Source organism: Zophobas morio, unplaced genomic scaffold (genome assembly GCF_036711695.1).
Source record: "Zophobas morio isolate AGI-343-1 ecotype UQ-CSIRO unplaced genomic scaffold, CSIRO_AGI_Zmor_V1 ptg000012l, whole genome shotgun sequence".
Taxonomy (NCBI): domain Eukaryota; kingdom Metazoa; phylum Arthropoda; class Insecta; order Coleoptera; family Tenebrionidae; genus Zophobas; species Zophobas morio.
This window is the reverse complement of record NW_026972117.1, coordinates 7,018,172-7,039,962: the sequence shown is the minus strand read 5'-3', so window position 1 is coordinate 7,039,962 and position 21,791 is coordinate 7,018,172. Positions and strand designations below refer to the sequence as shown.

At 29.1% G+C, this 21,791-nt stretch overlaps 1 protein-coding gene across 2 annotated transcripts in view; it reads left to right on the top strand.

Annotated features, from left to right (window-relative positions):
- LOC135127700 (USP6 N-terminal-like protein) overlaps positions 1-21,791 on the top strand; it is a 28,834-nt gene extending 7,043 nt beyond the window's left edge. The window contains exons 3-7 of one of the 2 annotated variants that reach the window (XM_064054260.1): positions 3,803-4,490; positions 4,538-4,687; positions 10,521-10,833; positions 19,220-19,784; positions 21,646-21,791. In XM_064054260.1, coding sequence (XP_063910330.1) covers positions 3,803-4,490; positions 4,538-4,687; positions 10,521-10,833; positions 19,220-19,784; positions 21,646-21,694 — 1,765 coding nt within the window. In that variant the 3' untranslated portion in view covers positions 21,695-21,791. The remainder of the gene's footprint in view (positions 1-3,802; positions 4,491-4,537; positions 4,688-10,520; positions 10,834-19,219; positions 19,785-21,645) is intronic. The other variant, XM_064054261.1, reaches the window with a different exon arrangement.

Genomic DNA, 21,791 nt, shown 5'->3' with positions numbered 1-21,791 from the left:
GAACTGAAAAAATTGGAAAAGTTAAAATCAAAAAATCTGAAATTAAAAAAATCGAAAAATTGAAAACTCGCAACACTGAAATGCCGAAAAATTGGGAAAGTGAAAAATGTAAACATCAAAAAATTGAAAAATTTGGAAATCGAAATAACCCTAAATCGTAAAGTTAAAAATTGAAAAACTAGAAAATCTAAGAAAGTCGAAAAATCGAAACGTCAAAAAATTGAAAAACCTAAAATTAAAAAATTTGAAAATTTGTAAAATAGAAAAATCCAAAAATTAATACACATGTCTAAATATTGAAGAATCGAAAATTTTAAAAACTTAGAAATCAAAATGTCAAAAAATTAAAATATTTTAAATCGCAAAATTTAAAACTTAAAACATCGAAAAATTGATAAATCGAAAACTCAAAAAATGGAGAATTTAAAAACTGAAAAAAAATAATTTCAAATTTAAAAAAATCGAAAAACTGAAAATCGAAAATTTTAAAAACCAAAAAGAGTAAAATCGAGAAGTCGATAAATGGAAAAATCAAAAAATTGAAAAATCGAACAATTGCAAAATTGGAAAATTTCAAATCGAAAAATCTGACATTAAAAAATTCAAAAACTGAAAAGTCGAAAGATTTAAAAATCGAGAAGTCGACAAATCAAAAAATCCAAAAATGAAAAAGCTAAAGTTTAGAAATTCGAAAAATAGAAAAATCGAAGAACTGAAAAAATTGGAAAATTTATAATCAAAAAATCTGAAATAAAAAAAATCGGAAAATTGAAAAATCCCAAAACCGAAATGCCGAAAAATTGGGAAATTGAAAAATGTAAACATGGCAAAATTGAAAAATCTGGAAATCGAAATAACCCTAAATCGAAAAGTTAAAAATTGAAAAATTGAAAAACCAGAAAATCTAAGAAAGTTGAAAAATCGAAACGTCAAAAAATTGAAAAACCTAAAATTGAAACATTTGAACATTTGTAAAATAGAAAAATCCAAAAATTAATACACATGTCTAAATATTAATGAATCGAAAATTTTAAAAACTTAGTAATCAAAATATCAAAAAATTCAAATATTTTAAATCGCAAAATTTAAAACTTAAATTTTTCGATTTTCCAATTTTTCGAATCTTCATTTTTCATTTTTCAACTTTCGGCGTTTCTAAATTTTCAGTTCTTCGATTCTTCGATTTCTAGATTTTTGGACTTTAATTTTTCCATTTTTCCCGATGTCCAAATATTGAAGAATCGCAAAATTTAAAACTTAAAACATCGAAAAATTGATAAATCGAAAACTCAAAAAATGAAGAATTTAAAAATTGAAAAAAGAATAATTTGAAATTTAAAAAAATCGAAAAACTGAAAAATCGAAAATTTTAAAAACTAAAAAGACTAAAATCGAGAAGTCGACAAATGGAAAAATCAAAAAATTGAAAAATGTAGCATTTAAAATTCGAAAAATTGAAAAATCGAACAATTGCAAAATTGGAAAATTTCAAATCGAAAAATCTGACATTAAAAAATTCGAAAATTAAAAAGTCGAAAGATTTAAAAATCGAGTATCGACAAATCGAAAAATCCAAAAACTGAAAAAAATTGGAAAATTCAAAATCGAAAAATCTACAATAAAAAAAAATCGAAAAATTGAAAAATCGCAAAACTGAAATGCCGACAAATTGGGAAAGTGAAAAATGTAAACATCAACAAATTGAAAAATCTGGAAATCGAAATAACCCTAAATCGTAAAGTTAAAAATTTAAAAAATTCAAAAATAGAAAAATCGAAGAACTGAAAAAATTGGAAAATTTAAAATAAGAAAATCTAAAATTACAAAATATCGAAAATTTGAAAAATCCCAAAACTAAAATGCCGAAAAATTGGGAAATTGAAAAACCGGAAAATCTAAGAAAGTCGAAAAATCGAAACGTCAAAAAACTGAAAAACCTAAAATTAAAAAATTTGAAAATTTGTAAAATAGAAAAATCCAAAAATTAATTCATACGTTTGTCTAAATATTGAAGAATCGAAAATTTGAAAAATTTAGAAATCAAAACATCAAACATCGAAAATTGATAAATCGAAATTTTGAAAAATCCCAAATCTGAAATGCCGAAAAATTGGAAAATCGAAAACTCAAAAAATGGAGAATTTAAAAATCGAAAAAGAATAATTTGAAAAAAAAAATCGAAAAATCGAAACATTGAAAGGAATCAAAGGAAGAATTTATACGATTGAAAAAAAAGTCGTCTAGTAACCTATGAAATTTAATGTTACTGGACATATGACAGACAGAATTCAAGAAACCCAAAGAATTCAAGGAAACTAAAAGAAAGTAAGGAATGTGATAAATTCAAAAATCCAAAAATCATCCAAAAAAATCAAGGAATCCTAGAGGAAATCCAAAGAGTATATATTTTTTTTAATCCAAGAAATAAAAAAAAAATAAACCCAAGGAATCCAAGGAGAAATACCAATCGAATAAAAAAGTCGTCTAGTAACCTATGAAATTTAATATTTAAAATGCATTTGTAAGATCAACGCGTTCGTGACCTACTAGACGGAATTCAAGGATTCCAAAGAATTCAAGGAAATTGAAAAATCTAAGGAATCCGAAGAATTCAAATATTTTTTTTTTAATCCAAGAAATCAAGTAGGAATAAAAAAAAACAAATAAAAAACCCAAGAAATCCACGGGGAAATAAAAAAAGTGGTCTAAAAACCTATGAAAATTAATATAAAAAAATGTATCGGTAATACCAGCCCTTTCATGGCCTATTAGACGACTTTTTTTCCATCATATGATACGCGGAATTGAAGGAAATTAAAAAACTCAAGGAATGTGAAAAAGCTAAAAATCTAAAAGGTTCAAAGAAATCAAGGGATCCAAGAAGAAATCCATAGAATTAAATAACAATAAAAAAATCCAAGGAATGAAATAAAAAATCCAAAAATCTAAAAAACCCCAAGGAATCCAGGGAGAAATACCGGTAAAATAAAAAAGTCGTCTAGTAACCTATGAAATTTAATGTTATGGACGACTATTTAAATGTTATTGGCAACACCAACGCGTTCCCTGTTGGGTTTGACAGTTACGGTCAAATAACTGCACTGCCAACATCCTTATCTTAAAAAATAAATTTTATGATCTACTAGACGAGTTTTTTTCGATCTTGGATCGATGGTACACAGAATTCAAACAAAGCAAAGAAATCAAGAAAACTAAAAAAAAACAAAAAATGTGAAATATTTTATCTAAAACATCCAAAGAAATCAAGGAATCCAAGGAGAAATACCGATCATGTAAAAAATTCGTCTAGTAATCTATGAAATTTCGTATTTGTAACGCCAACGCGTTCATGGCCTACTAGACGGAGTTCAAGTAAGCTAAAAAACCTAAGGAATGTGAAGAATGAAAATGATGGCATTGCAGCGATTTGACATTTTGACACACCGTAAGTGTCAATTTATTTTTTTTAACATTAACGAGTACTTGATTTGACCTGACTGGACCTGACCTGGCACCAATGCGAAGACCTGTTGGGTTAGTAATATAGCTTTTTATATAAAAAGTTTATAGAAAATGTAGCGAAAATTTAGATCGAATGACAACTCGTTCTGTGGGGTAGAACTAATCTCTAAAGCTGAAGTATTGATGCAAAGAACTCCATGAGTTTTCTTAAGTAAGCTTCCAGTTTTTAAAAATAACAATGTTTTGAAATTTTGGAACAATAGTCGAATTTCGAGCCTCAGATTCGACAAATCACTGTCCAGTTCTCGAACGCTCCCGATCACCCCTAACCTCTCCCCAGGTACGGGTTCATCCACGACAAGCGTCTACCATCCAAAGTGGACCCGCAAGAAGCCAAGAAGCTCCAAATCGAACTAGAACGCCAGAAGAAGTGGCTGAAAATGCTGAAAAACTGGGACGCGCCCAACGTCAAAGAGAAACTCCACTCCCGCGTCTACAAAGGCATCCCGAACTCCCTCCGAACCCAGGCCTGGCTGCGCCTCCTCAACGTCGAGAAGGTCAAAAAGGAGCACCCCGGCAAGTACGCCGAGATGATGAAGCTGGCCCGCCTGCACTCCACCGACGCCAGGCAGATCGACTCCGACGTGAACAGGCAGTTCCGGGAGCACCTCCACTACAGGGAGCGCTACAGCATCAAGCAGCAGTCGCTCTTCAACGTCCTCACGGCGTACGCGATGTACAACTCGGAGGTGGGGTACTGCCAGGGCATGTCGGGCCTGGCGGGGGTGCTGCTGATGTACATGGACGAGGAGGACGCCTTCTGGGCGATGCACGTCCTGCTGACCGACCCCAAGTACTCGATGCACGGGCTGTACAAGGAGGGGTTCCCGAAGCTGACGCGGTTTCTCGCGCACCACGATCGGATATTGGCGAAGTTCCTGCCGAAGATGAAGAAGCACTTCGATAAGCATGGGGTCGACGCGATTTTGTACTCGTTGAAGTGGTTTTTTGTTTGTTTCGTCGAGAGGGTAAGGGTGGAGAGGGTTATTTGCGTTGTGTAATGAGTGGGTTTTAGGTTCCTTTTAATCTTTGTCTTCGGATTTGGGATATTCATTTGCTGGATGGGGAGAGGGTGATTACGGCGATGGCTTTTACAATACTCAAGTTGCATAAGCGGACTTTACTGAAGCTTAATGATATGGACTCGATAGTACATTATATTCAGGTGAGTGTTTTAGGTTAGAATTTTTTCATTATTTATCCAAGTATTTATTTAACAAAACAATATAAGGGAAGTTTAAATTCTTGAAAATAAATTGTGTTAAAAAATTAAGATAAAATTTTGAAGAGTTTAAAGATAGAAAAACGTATTTTTAAAAAAATTTAAAATGTAGTTTAGGACGAAATTTCAGTAAATAAAAATTGATCGAAGGTTATTTCAGTAGAACTTCCCCCGATCCTGAACAAATTCCGTTTTTTTAATTATAAGCTAATTTAAAATTAAAAAAAAAATGAAAAGTCGAAATATCAAAATCTCGAGAAATCGAAAAATTAAAAAAACAAAAATTTTTAAAATCGGAAAATTAAAAAAACTGAAGATCGAAATCCAAAAAGTGGAATCAAAAAATCGAAAAATATCAACACTGAAATATCAAAATATTGATAAACCAAAAAATTGAACAATCCAAAAATATTGAAGGATCAAAAAACTAAGAAATTGAAAAATCCCAAATCTGAATGTCGAAAATTTGGAAAATTAAAAAATCGAAACATCGAAAAATTGAAAAATCGAAAACCCAAAATATTGAAAAATTAGAAATTGAAAAACCCGACCTGACCTGACCTGAATATGAAAATCTCGAGAAATCGAAAAATTAAAAAACTGAAAAATCTCGAAAAATCGAAATTTCGAGTGGTCGCAACATCAAAAAATCGACAAATCCCAACACTGAAACATCGGAAAATTGAAGAACAAAGAAATTGAAGAAAAAAACAAAAATCTGAAATGTCGAAAAATTGAAAAAATCTAATATTGAGAAATGAAAACATGAAAAGATGCAGAAAACGAAAAGTCTAGAAGTCGAGAAATCGAAAAATTTAAAAACCGAGAGGGCTAAAATCGGCAAATCGACAAATCCAAAAATCGAAAAATTGAAAAATGGAAACAAAAAAATAAAAAAAATAAAAATAACAAAAAAAATGAAAAATTTCAAAACTGGAATACCGAAAAATTGAAAAATCCAAAATCTGTCAAATGTCGAAATTTCGATAAATCGAAAAATCTAGAATTTAAAAATTCTAAAAATGAAAAATAGAAACATCGAAAAATTAAAAAATTCAACATCGATAAATCGAAAAGTTAAAAATTTTAAAAATCTAAAAATTGAAAAACCGAAAAGTCTTAAGAAGTCGAAAAATCGAAACATCAAAAAATTGAAAAATCCAAAAATTAAAATGTCTGAAAATTTAATATTCGAAAATTTAAAAAATCCAGAAATGGAAATATCGAAAAATCGAAAACTTGATAAATCAAAAAATTGGACAATCGAAGAAATATTAATTGGAAAATTCCGAAAATGAAATGTCGAAAATTTGAAAAATTAAAAAATCGAAAATGGAATCGAAAAATTGAAAAATCGAAACCCAAAATATTGAAAAATTAGAAATTGAAAAAAAGAAGAATTTTATATGTACCTATTTACAAAAATCGAAATATGAAAATCTCGAGAAATCGAAAAATAAAAAAAATGGAAAATTTAAAAAGTCCAAAACCGAAAAATCGAAAATTCGAGTAGTCGCAACATCAAAAAATCGAAAAATCCCAAAATTGAAACATCGGAAAATTGAAGCACAAAGAAATTGAAGAAAAAATCAAAAATCTGAAATGTCGAAAAATTGAAAAAATGTAATACATATTGACACATCCAAAAAATCAAAACATTGGAAAATTTTAAATCGCAAAATTTAATTAAAAAAAAAATCGAAAAATTAAAAAATGGAAACAGAAAAATTAAAATAATTAAAAAAATGATAAATTTGAAAACTGGAATGCCGAAACATCGAAATGGACCAAAATCGAAAATTTAAAAATTGAAAAAATGAAAAATAGAAATATCGGAAAATTGAAAAAAATTCAACAGCGATAAATCGAAAAATGAGAAGATCGAGAAGTCGAAAAATCGAAATAATCCTAAATAAAGTCAAAAATTTTTAAAATCGAAAAATTGAAAAACCGAAAAATCTTAAGAAAGTCAAAAAATCGAAACATCAAAAAATTGAAAAATCCAAAAATTAAAATGTCTGAAAATTTAAGATTCGAAAATTTTAAAAATCCAGAAATATAAATATAAAAAATGGAAAACTTAAAAAATTTTAAATTTCAAAATCTAAAATTTAAAACATCGAAAATCTGAAATCTTTATATCGATAAATCAAAAAATTGGACAATCGAAGAAATATTATTTGAAAAATTACAAAGTCGAAAAGCCGAAAAATCAAAAAATTAGAAACTGAAAAATAGGAAAATTCGAAATTTACAAAAATCCGAAAATTGGAAAATCAGTAAATAGAATTTTTTTTTAAATCCAAAAAACACCAAAAAATCGAGAAATCCCAAAATCGAAACTTCGAAAAATTGTAGAATAAAAAAACTGAAAAAAAGCAAAATGAGAAAATAATCTCAAATCTGAAATGTGAAGAAATTGGAAAATCGAAAAACCGAGAAATCGAAAAATTGAGAAAATGAAACATTGAGAAATGAAAACATGGAAAGATGTAGAAAAGCAAAAGTCTTGAAGTCGAAAAATCGACAAATTGAAAACTGGAAAATTGGAAAATTTTAAATAGCAAAAACTAAAATTTAAAAAATCGAAAAATTGAAAAACCAAAAACTAAATGGTCGAAAAATTGGGAAATTGAAAAACTGAAAAATGGAAACATCGAAAAATGAAAAGTCGACAAATCGAAAAATCAAAAAATTGGAAAATCTACAATTTAAAAACTCGAAAAATGAAAAATAAAAACATCGAAAAATTGAAAAATCTAGAAACTGAAAAATCGCAAAACTGAAGTGTCAAAAATCGAAATAATCCTAGATCGAGAAGTTAAAAACTGAACAATCGAAAAGCCAAAAAAATTTAAAACCGAAAAATTGAAAAATCTGAAAGTGAAAAATCCAAAAATTGAAGATTCGAAAGTTAAAAAATCCAGAAATCGAAATATCAAAAAATCGAAAAATTGGACAATCGAAGACATTGAAGAATCAAAAAATTTAAAAATTGGAAAATTGGAAACTCCCAAAAATGAAGTGTCGAAAATTTGGAAAACTAAAAAATCGAAAATCGAATCGAAAATTGGAAGATCGAAAAGCCGAAAAATATAAAAATTAGAAATTGAAAAAGGAAAGTTTGAAATTTACAAAAATCAAAACAACGAAATCTCGAGGAAACCAAAAATTGAAAAATCGATATAGATTTTTTTTAAAAACCCAAAAAATAAAAATTCCCTAAAAATCGAAATCCGCAAAAATTCTAAAAATTGAAAAATTCCAAAGCTGAAATGTTGAAAATTGCAAAAAATAAACATCGTAAAATGAAAAGATCGAGAAGTCGAAAAAATTAAAAAAAAACAAATCGAAATATGTATAAAAAAATCGAAAAATTTAGAAATTCTAAATTGCAAAATCTAAAATTTATAACATCGAAAAATCGGGAAATTGGAAATTCGAAAAGCTGATAAATCGAAAAATTAGAATTTGAAACAAAAGAAAATTTTCAAAAATCCAAAAATTGAAAAATCGATAAACAGAATATTTTTTAGAAATCTACGAAACTGAAAATCCGAAAAATCGAAATCCGGAAAATCGAAAATTTGAGTAGTCGCAACATCAAAAAAATCGAGAAATCCTAAAATTAAAACATCGAAAAATTGGAGAATACATTTTTTTTTAATGTTGGAAAATCGAAAAACCTAGAAATCGAAAAATTGAGAAAATGAAACATGGAGCAAAGAGAACATTAAAAGATGCAGAAATACAAAATCGGAAAATTAAAATTGAAAAAAGACATATTTGAAACTCAAGAAACATAGAAAAATTAAAAACCGAAACATCGAAATCTCGATAAATCGAAAAATTGAAAAATCAAAAAATTTCAAAAATCCAAAAATTGAAAAATCGATAAAAAGAATATTTTTTAAAAATCCACGAAACTGAAAACCCGAAAAATTGAAATCCGGAAAATCGAAAATTCGAGTAGTCGCAACATCAAAAAAATCGAGAAATCCTAAAATTGAAACATCGAAAAACCTAGAAATCGAAAAATTGAGAAAATGAAAACATGAAAAGATGTAGAAATCCAAAATCGAAAAATTAAAATTGAAAAAAGACGTATTTGAAACTCAGGAAAAATAGAAAAATTTAAAAAGCGAAAAATCGGAATCTCGATAAAGTGAAAAATTCAAAAATTCAAAAATCTGAAAGTCGAAAAATCTAAAAACCGAAGAACATGAAATTCAGAAGACATATCGAAAAACCAGGAAATTGAAAATTCTAAAGTTTAGAAATTCGACAAATTGAAAAATAAAAAACGTCGATTTTTTTATTTTTCCAAAATGAAAATTGGAAAATTTAAAATCGCAAAAACTAAAATTAAAAAGTCTAAAAATTGAAAAATCCTAAAACTGAAATGTCGAAAAATCGCGAAATTAGAAAACTGCAAAATGGAAACATCGAAAAATTAAAAAAAAAATAAAAAAATTAAACATCGATGAATCGAAAAATGAAAAGATTGGGAAGTCGAAAAATCGGAGAAATCGAAATTGCCCTAAATCGAAAAGGTAAAAATTTAATAAAAAGCGAAAAATTGAAGAATCCAAACATTGAAAAATTCAAAAATTAAAATGTCTAAAAATTGAAGAATCGAAAATTTAAAAAAATTAAAAATCCAGGGTTAAAAAATTTGAAAAATCGAAAAATCAAAAAATTTTACAATTAAAAACTAATGCTGAACAATGAAATATTAAAAAATGGAAACATTGGAAAAATTAAATTACCTAAAAATTGTAAACACAAAGAAGTGCAAAATAAAAAATCAAGAAAAGAAAAAATCGAAAAACGGGATAATTGAAAAATTGAGATATTGAAATATCTAAAAATTGAAGAATTGATGTACTAAAAAATCGAAAAATCGATCGAAAATTTAGAAACGCCAAAAAATTGAAAAATCTGGAAATTGAGGAATCGCAACATTGAAAAATCCTAAAATTGAAACATTGAAAAATCAAGTAATCGAAAATGAAAATCGAGAATTTTTTAAGTATGATAAAAATTCAACACGGATTCATAAACGACAAGTTTAGGATTATGTTACTTTCTACCATTTAAATAACACTTATTCGACAAAATTATAAGATGACATCAAATTGTAAAATGTTTATAATTTCTCTCTGGAGTTTCACGGATTCATAAACCACAAGTAGAGGAGGAGTACGTTATTTTACAAAATTTGAGTCTCTCACATTAACAGTACTTCTAATTAATTAATTAACGAAAACACTCTTATTTTCAACAAACTTTTAATTAGTAATACGTTGCATCTAAAATTCTCTCACATTTATAATTAGAACTCATCATTCGAATTACCGGCTTAGCATAATTACAACACGACTCTTGTTTACACCACTCATTAGCCAAACCCGCGGTTTAATTACACTCCTTATCTTTCATTTATTCAAATGCTTCACCGTCATTACTCACCATCCGCCCACCCAAAATCACGCCAGACTTATCAGCTTCAATGGAATTCCTGTCAACACCAACATTCATAAATCCCGCAACATCCTCATCCTGATCCTGATTCCACAAAGCATACAATTTTTTACACCATTGTAACCTTCTCGAAATGCTCCAGTGCCTCGGCACAGCTAAATTCCAATTGTTAAAGTCGCGTCCATCAATGCGTGCAAGCACTGTGACACGACCCCGGTCAATTAATCAAAATTGACAGTAATTGAGATAATTAACATCGGGTCACCCTATAATGCTCAATCATGCCTTGTAGGTAAAGCTGTACAAAGACTTCATGTACGACGACGACGTCGTGGTCCACAACCTCGAGAAGTCGATGGAAGAGCTCAAAAAGGCCAAACTCGACCATCCCGGGCCACCCCACAAGGACGAGCTGCCCACTCGCCCGTTCGGCGTCTTCAAGGAGCCGACCTTCGAGCAGATCGTGGGTTTTCGGGCCGAGCAGTTCACCGAGAAGGAGAAGGCCACCAATCAGATCGTGACGTTAGTGAGCGAGGCGGCCCGAGAGGCAGCCGAGCGGGAGAAGGAGAGCCAACTGTCAGTGGGTGAATCCATAGGGCTTGCAGGTACAGACACAGATAATAACTCTATAGTCGGTAGCGTCATTACGTTTGCTAGCGAGACTAGTCTATGTGATAGCGATGAAAGTAGCGTTGACGAGTGCACAAGGCTTTGATCTGTCTAGGTTTGTTTTCGAGTTTTTCAGTCGGAGCGAAAAAGGAGCACCGGTTTAAAGTTGTGCCAATAGTTTCGATAATTTTTTACATTCCTCATCAGTGAAATAGAACCAGTTAGTAGAGATTGTGGGTCTGGTCACGGGTTAAAGCAGCGTTGGTGGATCTTAACGCGTGCGCAGACGCAGCAATTTTACGGCGTGCTCCTTTCACACATTTCGGACCACTTTTTTAAGCCAATTTATTTTTGATACGTATTTTTAGTTATGTAAATAAACTCAGTGTAAATATTCGCAGAGTAAGGAACAAAATAAATTATTTTAAGAACCAGTCAACCGTTTTGTTTTTGTTTTTAGGTTTCGTAGTTGCTTGATCGATAATACTCTTGTTGGAATGTTAGCTGTATACTCAGTAACTTGTACTTAAGTCCTGTATTGACCGCCTGCATTGTGATTATTTTGATAAAGCAATACTTGTACTTCACTTCAATATATTTATACCTACAATATCCTGGTTTTGGTCTCATGACGCGTTCCCACATCGCTCATCGTGTCTGGGAGTGGGAATCCTTTCACAAGACGTTCTATTACCAATAAATAGGAAGTTTTGTGCGAAAACTCTGCATGTTTTATTACTTTCCTGTTCCGCAATTAACAGTGTTGGTGTTGGGGCCACAGTGTTTTCTTAGATTCTGTTTATTTTTCGACCGAGTAATGTAAAATAGGATGATTTATTCTAGTATTGCCTGAAATCAGCATTTGAGTTTACGTCTACGGGACATAGCTGCAATATGTTGGTAGGTTTTGCATGTCTGCACGTCAACTTAGATTTATTTTGGTTTACCCGTAGTCCTGTCCTAAGATTCGCTGGTGTTTTGGATTGATAAGGTGAGCTGCGTCAGTCCAAAACATTCCATTTTGGTTATGTCAAACATCAGTACGATGTTCAACGACGTTATTAAAGCAGAAGGAAAAGTTTAGTAAAAATATGAACGAAAGTTTTTGAGCGTGTCGTTAGTTGTCTCAAAAACTAGTAAACACGAGTGGTTGGTGTAAAGTGTATATTTTTGCTATTAAATATGGTAAGGCTTTTTATAAACTTTTTTGTTATTAATACTTTAAGCCTTTTATGTTGAATGCATTCTCTCTGGAGTATTTTTTCAGTGTTTGTGTCTATGGAGACGTAGCTTTTTCCGATTTGTTGTTTTTGCACATATATTTTGTAGAGGCGCCATGTTATAACTTAATCTTACTGTGTATAGTCAATTTGATACGACCACTGTATGTTTTTGTCTTTTTTAAAAACAAAAAAATCATAATTGTGGCCAAATCTTGAAATCAAGTAAGCATATCGTGAACTAAAAATTGTTTGGGGGTCACTGCTTTGGTATCTCGTAATGTGCGAACACGCCAGCGGTTCCCAAAATTTGTGGCCTTTATTTTTTATTTCGTGTCGTCTCACAGTCTAAATTATTTTCAAAAATTGCGACAACTAAAAGGCAAACTTCAAAAAAAGTGTTTGTGTCTTTTTTTTCATGTTTTGTTTAGGAAAAATCCACTAAATTTCAATTTTTAGCAAAAAAAAAATGCTTCAAAGAGAGTATGTTGGGCGAGAACATATATTTAAATGGGGACTTTCGGTGTGTTTCCGTGTGTTTTCATAATGTTTCTCATATTTTTGTGTTATTTTTCTTCGTATTAATATGTAAAAAAATCACCTGAAGTGATATTTTGAGGGAAGTTTTTTATTTGACAGTTATTCAAAGTATGTACATAATATATTTTTTAATTTATATTGTAATTAAAAACAGTGTTGATGTGGATCTGAAATTTTTGGGCTAAATTCAGTTCACGTGACTTGTTTTAACCTGATTTGACCTGACCAGACCTGACCTGACGTGGGCAGACCAGTTGTAACCTGGTTTGACTTGACCAGGTCAAATTTAAAAACAGAAATAAGAAAAATAAAAAACTGAAAAATTGAAAATCAAGAAATTGAGAAGTGAACAATAAAAATCGAAAAATGGATAATTGAGAAATAAAAAAATTACAAATTAAATTGAAAAACTGAGAAAACGAAACAAGAATTTTTTATTTTTTTATTTATTTATTTAATTGTTAAAGAGTAAAATTCCAACATTTAAAAATCGAATAATTGTAAAAAGTAAATATGCATTGCAAAATTTGAAAATTAGCAAAAATAAAAACCGAAAAGTGAAAAATCAAAATATTCTAAAATTGAAAAATCGAATGTCGAGAAAGTGAAGAATTGAGAAGACGAAAAATTCGAAAGAGCAAAATTGAAGAATAGTTGAATACAAAAATCGAAATATTGCAAAATCCAAAAATTGAGAAACTGAAAAATCGACAAATTTGAAAATGGAAAAAGTGTAAACTTAAACTCAAGATTGAAGAAATAAAATTCGGAAAAGTAAAAATTAAAAAATTGTAAAATAAAATCGAAAAATTTAAATCTAAAAAATCCGGGAATTTAGAAATTACAAAATTCCAACATTTAAAAATTGAATTGAAATCGAAAAAGTGAAAACTTGAAAACTCAAGATCGAAGAAATAGAATTCGGAAAATTGTCATTTGAAAAACAGCAAAAATAAAAAACTGCAAAATCGAAAAACCAAAAAATATTGAAAAATTGAATAGAACTTTGGAATGCTGCAAAACCGAAAAATTGGAAACTGAAAAATCGAAAAATTTGAAAATGGAGAAAGTGAAAATCAGAAAACTCAAGATTGAAGAAATACAATTGAAAAAATAGCAAAATAAAATCGAAAAACTGAAAAATAACAAAATTGTAAAGTTTAAAAATTGAAAAATCAAGAAATTAAAAAATGAGAAAAAGAAAAATTGTAAAGTAAAATCGTAACATTGAAAAATGGAATAATTATAAAATCGAAAAATTTGAAAAAGTGAAAATTTGAAAACTCAAGATTGAAGAAATAGAATTCGAAAAATTAACATTGGAGAAAAATAACAAATAAAAAGCCGAAAAACTAGAAAATAAAATTCTAAAATTGAAAAATCGGAAAATTGAAATTTTCTAAAATCAAAAAATCGGAGGACTGAACAATTAAAATCGGAAAATGAGAAATCCAAAAATTTCCAAATTATAAAATTTAAAAATTAGAAAATCAAGAAATTGATGAATTGATAGTCAAAAAATTGGACAGACGTAAATTTGAACCATTACAAAATCGAAAAATTGAGAAACTGAAAAATTTGAAAATGGAGAAAGCTGAAATCTGAAAAATCAAGATTGAAGAAATAAAATTGAAAAATGGGTCAAAATAAAATCGAGAAAGTGAAAAATCGGGGAATTCAGAAATTCCAAAAATTATAAAACTATAAAATTTAAAAATCGAAAAATCAAAAAATTCAAAAACTGAGAAAACGAAAAATTAAAATTGAAATATTGCAAAATTGATAAAATGAAAATTTGAAAAATCCAAAAATTTTAAAATGAAATTGGAAAAAGTGAAAATTTGGAAACTCAAGATTGAAGAAATAACGTTCAGAAAATTAAAAATTAAAAAAACAGCAAACCAAAATCGAAAAAATTAGAATTCAAAAGTCGAGAAAAAAATCGGGAATTCAGAAATTCAAAAATTACAAAATTGTAGAATTTAAAAATCGAAAATTGCAAAATTGAAACATTGAAAAACTGAAAAAATAAAAATATGAAAATTCAAGATTGAAGAAATAGAATTCGAAAAATTAACATTTGAAAAACTGAAAAATCAAAAAATTCTGAAATTGAAAATCAAGAAATCGAAAAACTGAAGAATTAAAATCGGGAAATGAGAAATCCAAAAATTTCAAACTTGTAAATTTTAAAAATAAAAAGTCAGGAAATTGAAGAATTGAGAGAAGACGAAAAATTCGAAAGAAGCAAAATTGAAGAATAGTTGAATACAAAAATCGAAATATTGCAAAATCCAAAAATTGAGAAACTGAAAAATCGACAAATTTGAAAATGGAAAAAGTGTAAACTTAAACTCAAGATTGAAGAAATAAAATTCGGAAAAGTAAAAATTAAAAAATTGTAAAATAAAATCGAAAAATTTAAATCTAAAAAATCCGGGAATTCAGAAATTACAAAATTGCAACATTTAAAAATTGAATTGAAATCGACAAAGTGAAAACTTGAAAACTCAAGATTGAAGAAATAGAATTCGGAAAATTGTCATTTGAAAAACCGCAAAATCGAAAAACCAAAAAATATTGAAAAATTGAATATCGAGAAATCGAAAAACTGAACAATTAAAATCGGGAAATTATAAATCCAAAAATTTCAAAATTGTAAATTTAAAAAATTTAAAAGTCAAGAATTTGGAGAATTGAGAAGACGAAAAATTTGAAAGAAGTAAATTTTACTTCTTTCAAATTTTTCGTCGTGAAGTATTCGAAAAGCGAATTAATGTAAAATCGAAAAATTTGAAAATGAAATAAGTAACAATTTGAAAACCCAAGATTGAAAAAATAAAATTCGGAAAATTAAAAATTGAAAAAATAACGAAATAAAATCGAAGAACCAAAAAATTGGAAAATCGAGAAATGAAAATCGGGGAATTCAGAAATTGAAAAATGAGAAAACAAAAATTGTAAATAAATAAAAATGTAACATTTAAAAATCGAAATAGTGCAAAATTGAGAAAATGAAAAACTGAAAATTTGAAAAATTTTAAAATGGAAAAATTGAAAATTTGAAAACTCAAGATTGACGAAATAAAATTCGGAAAATTAAAAATAAAACAGCAAAATAAAATCGAAAAATTTAAAACTGAAAAATCGGGGAATTCAAAAATTCAGAAATTACAAAATTGTAAAAAAGTAAAATTGTAACATTTAAAAATCGAATAATTGTGAAAAATAAAAAGTAAAATTGAAAAATCGAAAAACCAAGAAACATTGAAAAATTCAATATCAAGAAATCGAAAAACTAAACAATTGAAATCGGGAAATGATAAAGCCAAAAATTTTTAAAATTGTTAATTTAAAAAATTAAATTTAAAAAGTCAAGAACTTGAAGAATTGAAAAGATGAAAAATGAAGTAAAATTGAAATATTCAAAAATCGAAAAATTTAAAAATGGAAAAAGTGAAAATTTGAAAATTCAAGATTGAAGAAATAAAATTCGGAAAATTGATAATTGAAAAAATAACAAAATAAAATCGAAGAATCAAAAAATTGGAAAATCGAGAAATGAAAAATCGGGAAATTCAGAACTTCAAAAATTACAAAATCGTAAAAATTAAAAATTGAAAAATGAGAAAACGAAAAATTGTAAAAAAAATTAAATTGTAACATTTAAAAATCGAATAATTGTAAAATCGATATATTACAAAATTGAGAAAATCGAAAACTGAAAATTTGAAAAATCGAAAAATTTGAAAATGAAAAACTGAAAATTTGCAAACTCAAAATAATCCGAAAAATAAAATTCTAAAATTGAAAAATCGGGAAATGAGAGATCCAAAAGTTTTAAAATTGTAAAATTTAAAAATTAGGAAATCAAGAAATTGAAGAATTGAGAGTCAAAAAATTGGACAGAAGTAAAATTTAAATATTCAAAAATCGAAAATTCATAACTTTCGAATGCTGCAAAACCGAAAAATTGGAAACTGAAAAATCGAAAAATTTGAAAATGGTGAAAGTGAAAATCAGAAAACTCAAGATTGAAGAAATAAAATTGAAAAAATAGTAAAATAAAATCGAAAAACTGAAAAATAACAAAATTGTAAAATTTAAAAATTGAAAAATCAAGAAATTAAAAAATGAGTAAACGAAAAATTGTAAGTAAAATCGTAACATTGAAAAATCGAATAATTATAAAATCGAAAAATTAACATTTGAGAAAAATAACAAAAATAAAAAGCCGAAAAACTAGAAAATAAAATTCTAAAATTGAAAAATCGGAAAACTGAAAATTTCTAAAATCAAAAAATCGGAGAACTGAACAATTAAAATCGGAAAATGAGAAAAAATTTATAAAATTTAAAAATTAGAAAATCAAGAAATTGATTAATTGGACAGACGTAAATTTGAAACATTGCAAAATCGAAAAATTGAGAAACTGAAAAATTTGAAAATGGAGAAAGCTGAAATCTGAAAACTCAAGATTGAAGATAATAAAACTGAAAAATTTAAAAATTCAAAAATCAAAAAATTCAAAAACTGAGAAAACGAAAAATTGTATAAAAGTATAATTGTAACATTTGAAAATTGAATAATTGTAAAATTGAAATAATGCAAAATTGAGAAAATGAAAATTTGAAAAATCCAAAAATTTTAAAATGAAATAGGAAAAAGTGAAAATTTGGAAACTCAAGATTGAAGAAATAACGGTCAGAAAATTAAAAATTAAAAAAATAGCAAAATAAAATCCAAAAATTAAAATTGAAAAGTCGAGAAAAAATCTGGAATTCAGAAATCAAAAATTACAAAATTGTAAAATTTAAAAATTGAAACATTGAAAAACTGAAAAATCGAAAAAATGGGAATATTAAAATTCAAGATTGAAGAAATAGAATTCGAAAAATTAACATTTTAAAAACTGAAAAATCAAAAAATTCTGAAATTGAAAATCAAGAAATCGAAAAACTGAAGAACTAAAATCGGGAAATGCGAAATCCAAAAATTTCAGACTTGTAAATTTTAAAAATAAACAGTGAAAAAATTGAAGAATTGAGAAGACGAAAAATTCAAAAGAAGTAAAATCGAAAAATTTGAAAATGGAAAAGGTGAAAATGTGAAAATGGAAAAGGTGAAAATGTGAAAACTCAAGCTTGAAGAAATAAAATTCGGAAAACTAAAATTTGAAAAAAATAGCAAAATATCTTCGAAAAATTTAAAATTGAAAAATCGGGGAATTCAAAAATTCAAAAATTACAAAATTGTAAAATTTAAAATATGAAAATCAAGAAATCGAAAAACTGAACAATTAAACTCAGGAAATGAGAAATTCAAAATTCTCAAAACTGAAAAAATAAAAGATTGAAAGGTCAATAAATTGAAGAAACAAGTAAAATTGAAATATTCAAAAATCCAAAAACCACAATTTTGAACTATTGAAAAATTGAGAAACTGGAAGATCGAAAAATTTTAAATCGAAAAACTGAAAAAGTGAAAAATTGTAAAAAAGTAAAATTGTAATTTAAAAATTGAATAATTTTAAAATCGAAAAATTGAAAAATCGAAAAACTGAAATGTCGAAACATTGAAAAATCAACACAGCAAAGGATCGAGAAATCGAAAATTCGAGAAAAATATAAAAGAGCATCGAAATCTCGATAAATCAAAAAACCAAAAATTTTAAAAATGAATAAATTTAAAAACAAAAAATCTAAAATCGAAACATCAAAAAATTGAAAAATCTGAAATCTAAAAATTCAAAATTTTGAAAAATCGAGAAATTGAAATATTGAAAAATCCCAAAACTGAAATGTCGAAAAATTGGGAAATCAAAACATCCAAAAATTGGAAACACGAAAAATTTTAAAATTAAGATAAATTGTAACGTTGAAACAATGAAAAATAAAAAATCGAGAAATTGAAGAATTGAAAGTGAAGAGACGAAAACTCAAGATTGGAGAAATAAAATTCGTAGAATTAACATTTGAAAAATTGCAAAAATAAAAAACTGAAAACTGAAAAATCAAGTTCCGGAAATGGGAAATCCGCGAATTACGAAATCAAAAAATTTCAAAATACTAAAATTTAAAAATAAAAAGTCAAGAAACTGAAGAATTGAGAAGACGAAAAATTGTGAAGTGAAATTGAAATATTCAAAAATCGAAATATTGCAAAATCGAAAAATTGAGTAACTGAAAAGTAGAAAAATTGGAAAATTGAAAACAAGGAATCTTAAAACAATTAAAATCGAGAAATAAAAATTCGGGGAATTGAGAAATTGAGAAAACGAAAAATTGGATAAAAGTTATATTGAAACATTTAAAAATCTTGATCTGAACTAGCCAGGCCAGTTCTGACCTGACCTGACTACCTAATCTGACTGGACCTAACCTGACATGCATTACAAGCTTCGATACTTCGTGCTATGCTTTGTCATAGTACTAATTAAAAAAGATAAAAATCCACAAAAACTTGTAAATAATCATACTTCATCAATCGACCGCCTCAACGCTTATAACTCACCCCTTTCGCTCTATCTCGTTCTCGCCTAAACCGAATGCATTCAACATCGACGGCCGCATTAACACGCCATCACCACGACTAACCACTAACAAAGCCTCATCATCCATAGCGCCTCCTCCCGCTCGCCCCGCCTCCAGCGACTCATGTCTCCGCCCGCTTCCAGGTTCAAAGTTCTCGTTCGATCCCAGCATCGACGACGCCAGCTCGCTCTTAGACTGCGAGCACACCGGCTCCCGGCGCTCCCTCGCCGACACCAGCGTGACCTCGACGGCCGACCTGTCGGTGTTCTCGACGGTGACGCGCTCGCAGGCGCACGAGAACAGCCTCGACACCCACAGCAACATGTCGGACAACTCGGTGGGCGGGGCCAGCTCGGTGGGCTCGGGCATCGGCGCGTCGAGCAGCGTGCAGCGGGCGTTAAGCTCGCACTCCACGCCCAGGGCCACGCCCCACAACCCCAGCCCCGACGTGCTGCGGATCTACGTGCCCTACTCGCCGCTGGAGACGCCCATCGCCAGCCCCCACAACGGGGACGTGCAGAAAATCATCCCGTGCTCGTTCCCCGACACGAACAGGATCAGGATCAAGGTGGACAACGATGAACTGCCGACGCCGCTGGTGGAGCATGGGCGGATCAAGCACTTCAGGGTGGAGAGTCCGGAGTTCGACTTGAAGTAGGTGTGGCTTAGCTTGTAGGGGGGGCTCGGCGGACAGGAGTGCCACTCGGTGCGGGGATTGGTAGTTTTTTACGGGTTGACGGGGAGTGGCACTTTTGTCGGTTGGGTCGGGGTAGCGTGAACAGCTGTGATTGGTTGTTGATGGAAAACCTCATTTTTTATGCGCTGTAAAATTTGAGGTTATGTACAAATGGCAGGTGTTACAGCATTCTATGTCAATCATTTGTTTTGGTTACCTACGCTGTGAGTGAGATAATTATGCATCTAAATTTTTGAACAATCAGAATTAGATGAATACGTACTCTACGATATCTGTGTTGTTAAAAAGTGGTCCTAGGTCATACAAATTTTGACGTTTGTGAAAATTCGTATGTTTTAGGAGACACTCTAGTTATAATTTGGTTATTTTTATAATTTTAATTTTTTCGTGGGTTGGCAGTGCAGAATGATTTTATTACTGATTAAAACTAACAATTACGTGATATACAGGGTGATTCATTCAAGACGACCAAACTTGCTTATTTGTAAGTATATGTTACTTTTATTACTAATTTGGTTGTATAATAGGTTAACGAACAATTTAATCGCCTCAAATAAATCACCCCGTATATAAACTGCATTTAATTTTTTTCAAGTAAAGCCTGATTTAGTAGCAAAAAACAACGAAAATATTTTTCTAATATATAACAAGAACATGTACAAATCATTCTGCATATGGAACTATTATTGAAGCAAAATTCTAAAAAGTGCTGCGTTTCTTAACTTAAATTAAATGAATTATAAATATTGTATCAAACTATTCATAAAAACACTTTCTACGTCATTACGTACTAAGGAAATATTATAAATATTTTTGATTCTCTTAAATGTCAGTATTGGATATTTAAATAAGAAACCTAATGTTATTCAGAAAGACTTGACAGTTTTAGCATTCAGCTGACGCTTCTGGTTCCTGTTTTCGAGCAAGCTTACTGTAGTGACCCGACGCTCAATAAAAAAATTTGATCGTCCCACCAATGCTTAGTTTTGTTTGTAAGCTTAGCTTAGCTGAAGTACTCGAAGCTACACTCTGGGTGTCTTTTACAACTGAAACGCGAACAAAGCCGGATGATATTTAAAAGTGAGGTTAGAAAGAACCCAGTGTAGGTGAATGCTCAATTGAATTCTCACATCTACCCAACCAAACATTCCATTGAGTACAATCTACAATTCCACACTTGCATTCTCGCGACTTTGAATGTTATAGTCTATATATTTTTAGGTGTTTGATAAAATTCTATTTTGTTATTGTATTTTACAAAGATCGGATTAAATTTACTCATTGTATTATAAAATTAGTAATGTTTAGGGTGTAAGGAGACGGCTACTAACATATTTATTTTGTATGAATAGGAGTACAATAAACTAGTTCCATCCTTTGGGGATATTAGTAACGAGGCGATTCTGAAAGTGTACTGGTCTTGCCTAACATGAGTACCTTTTTCTAAAACGCCACTGCATTCCAGAGTACGTACAGTACTGGAGCATTTGTGCCATATGTGTAATGTTTTGCTCTTAGAGTCTACACTGATTTGACTATTATTTTTATAAATTTTAAAAGATGATGCGTTTTGGATGGCTGGATTTCTGGTAAATAATGTAAATAGTATAAATTCAATAGAGTAACTTATTGTATAAATGAATCGTAAGAAGCGTTCTCATGTACGTCAATAATGTTAATGTAAAATAGTTTGTATTTAGGTGACTGTACCAGTTTTTATGTAACTGATTTTTTTAGTGTCGTTATGAGTCAATTGCGATTTTTATAACAGTATTGTAAAGTAAGCTTTTTGTTTGTTTATGGCGATTTTGTTGGTAGGAAGCACAGGAACGACGACAGCCGGATGTACGGAGACTATTTTGAGTGATACATGCAATAAAATGTATTCTACACTTTAAACAAATGTAAATTGTAAATCTGTCATAGGATGACCTTAAAATTTCTTAATAAATTTATTTCAAATA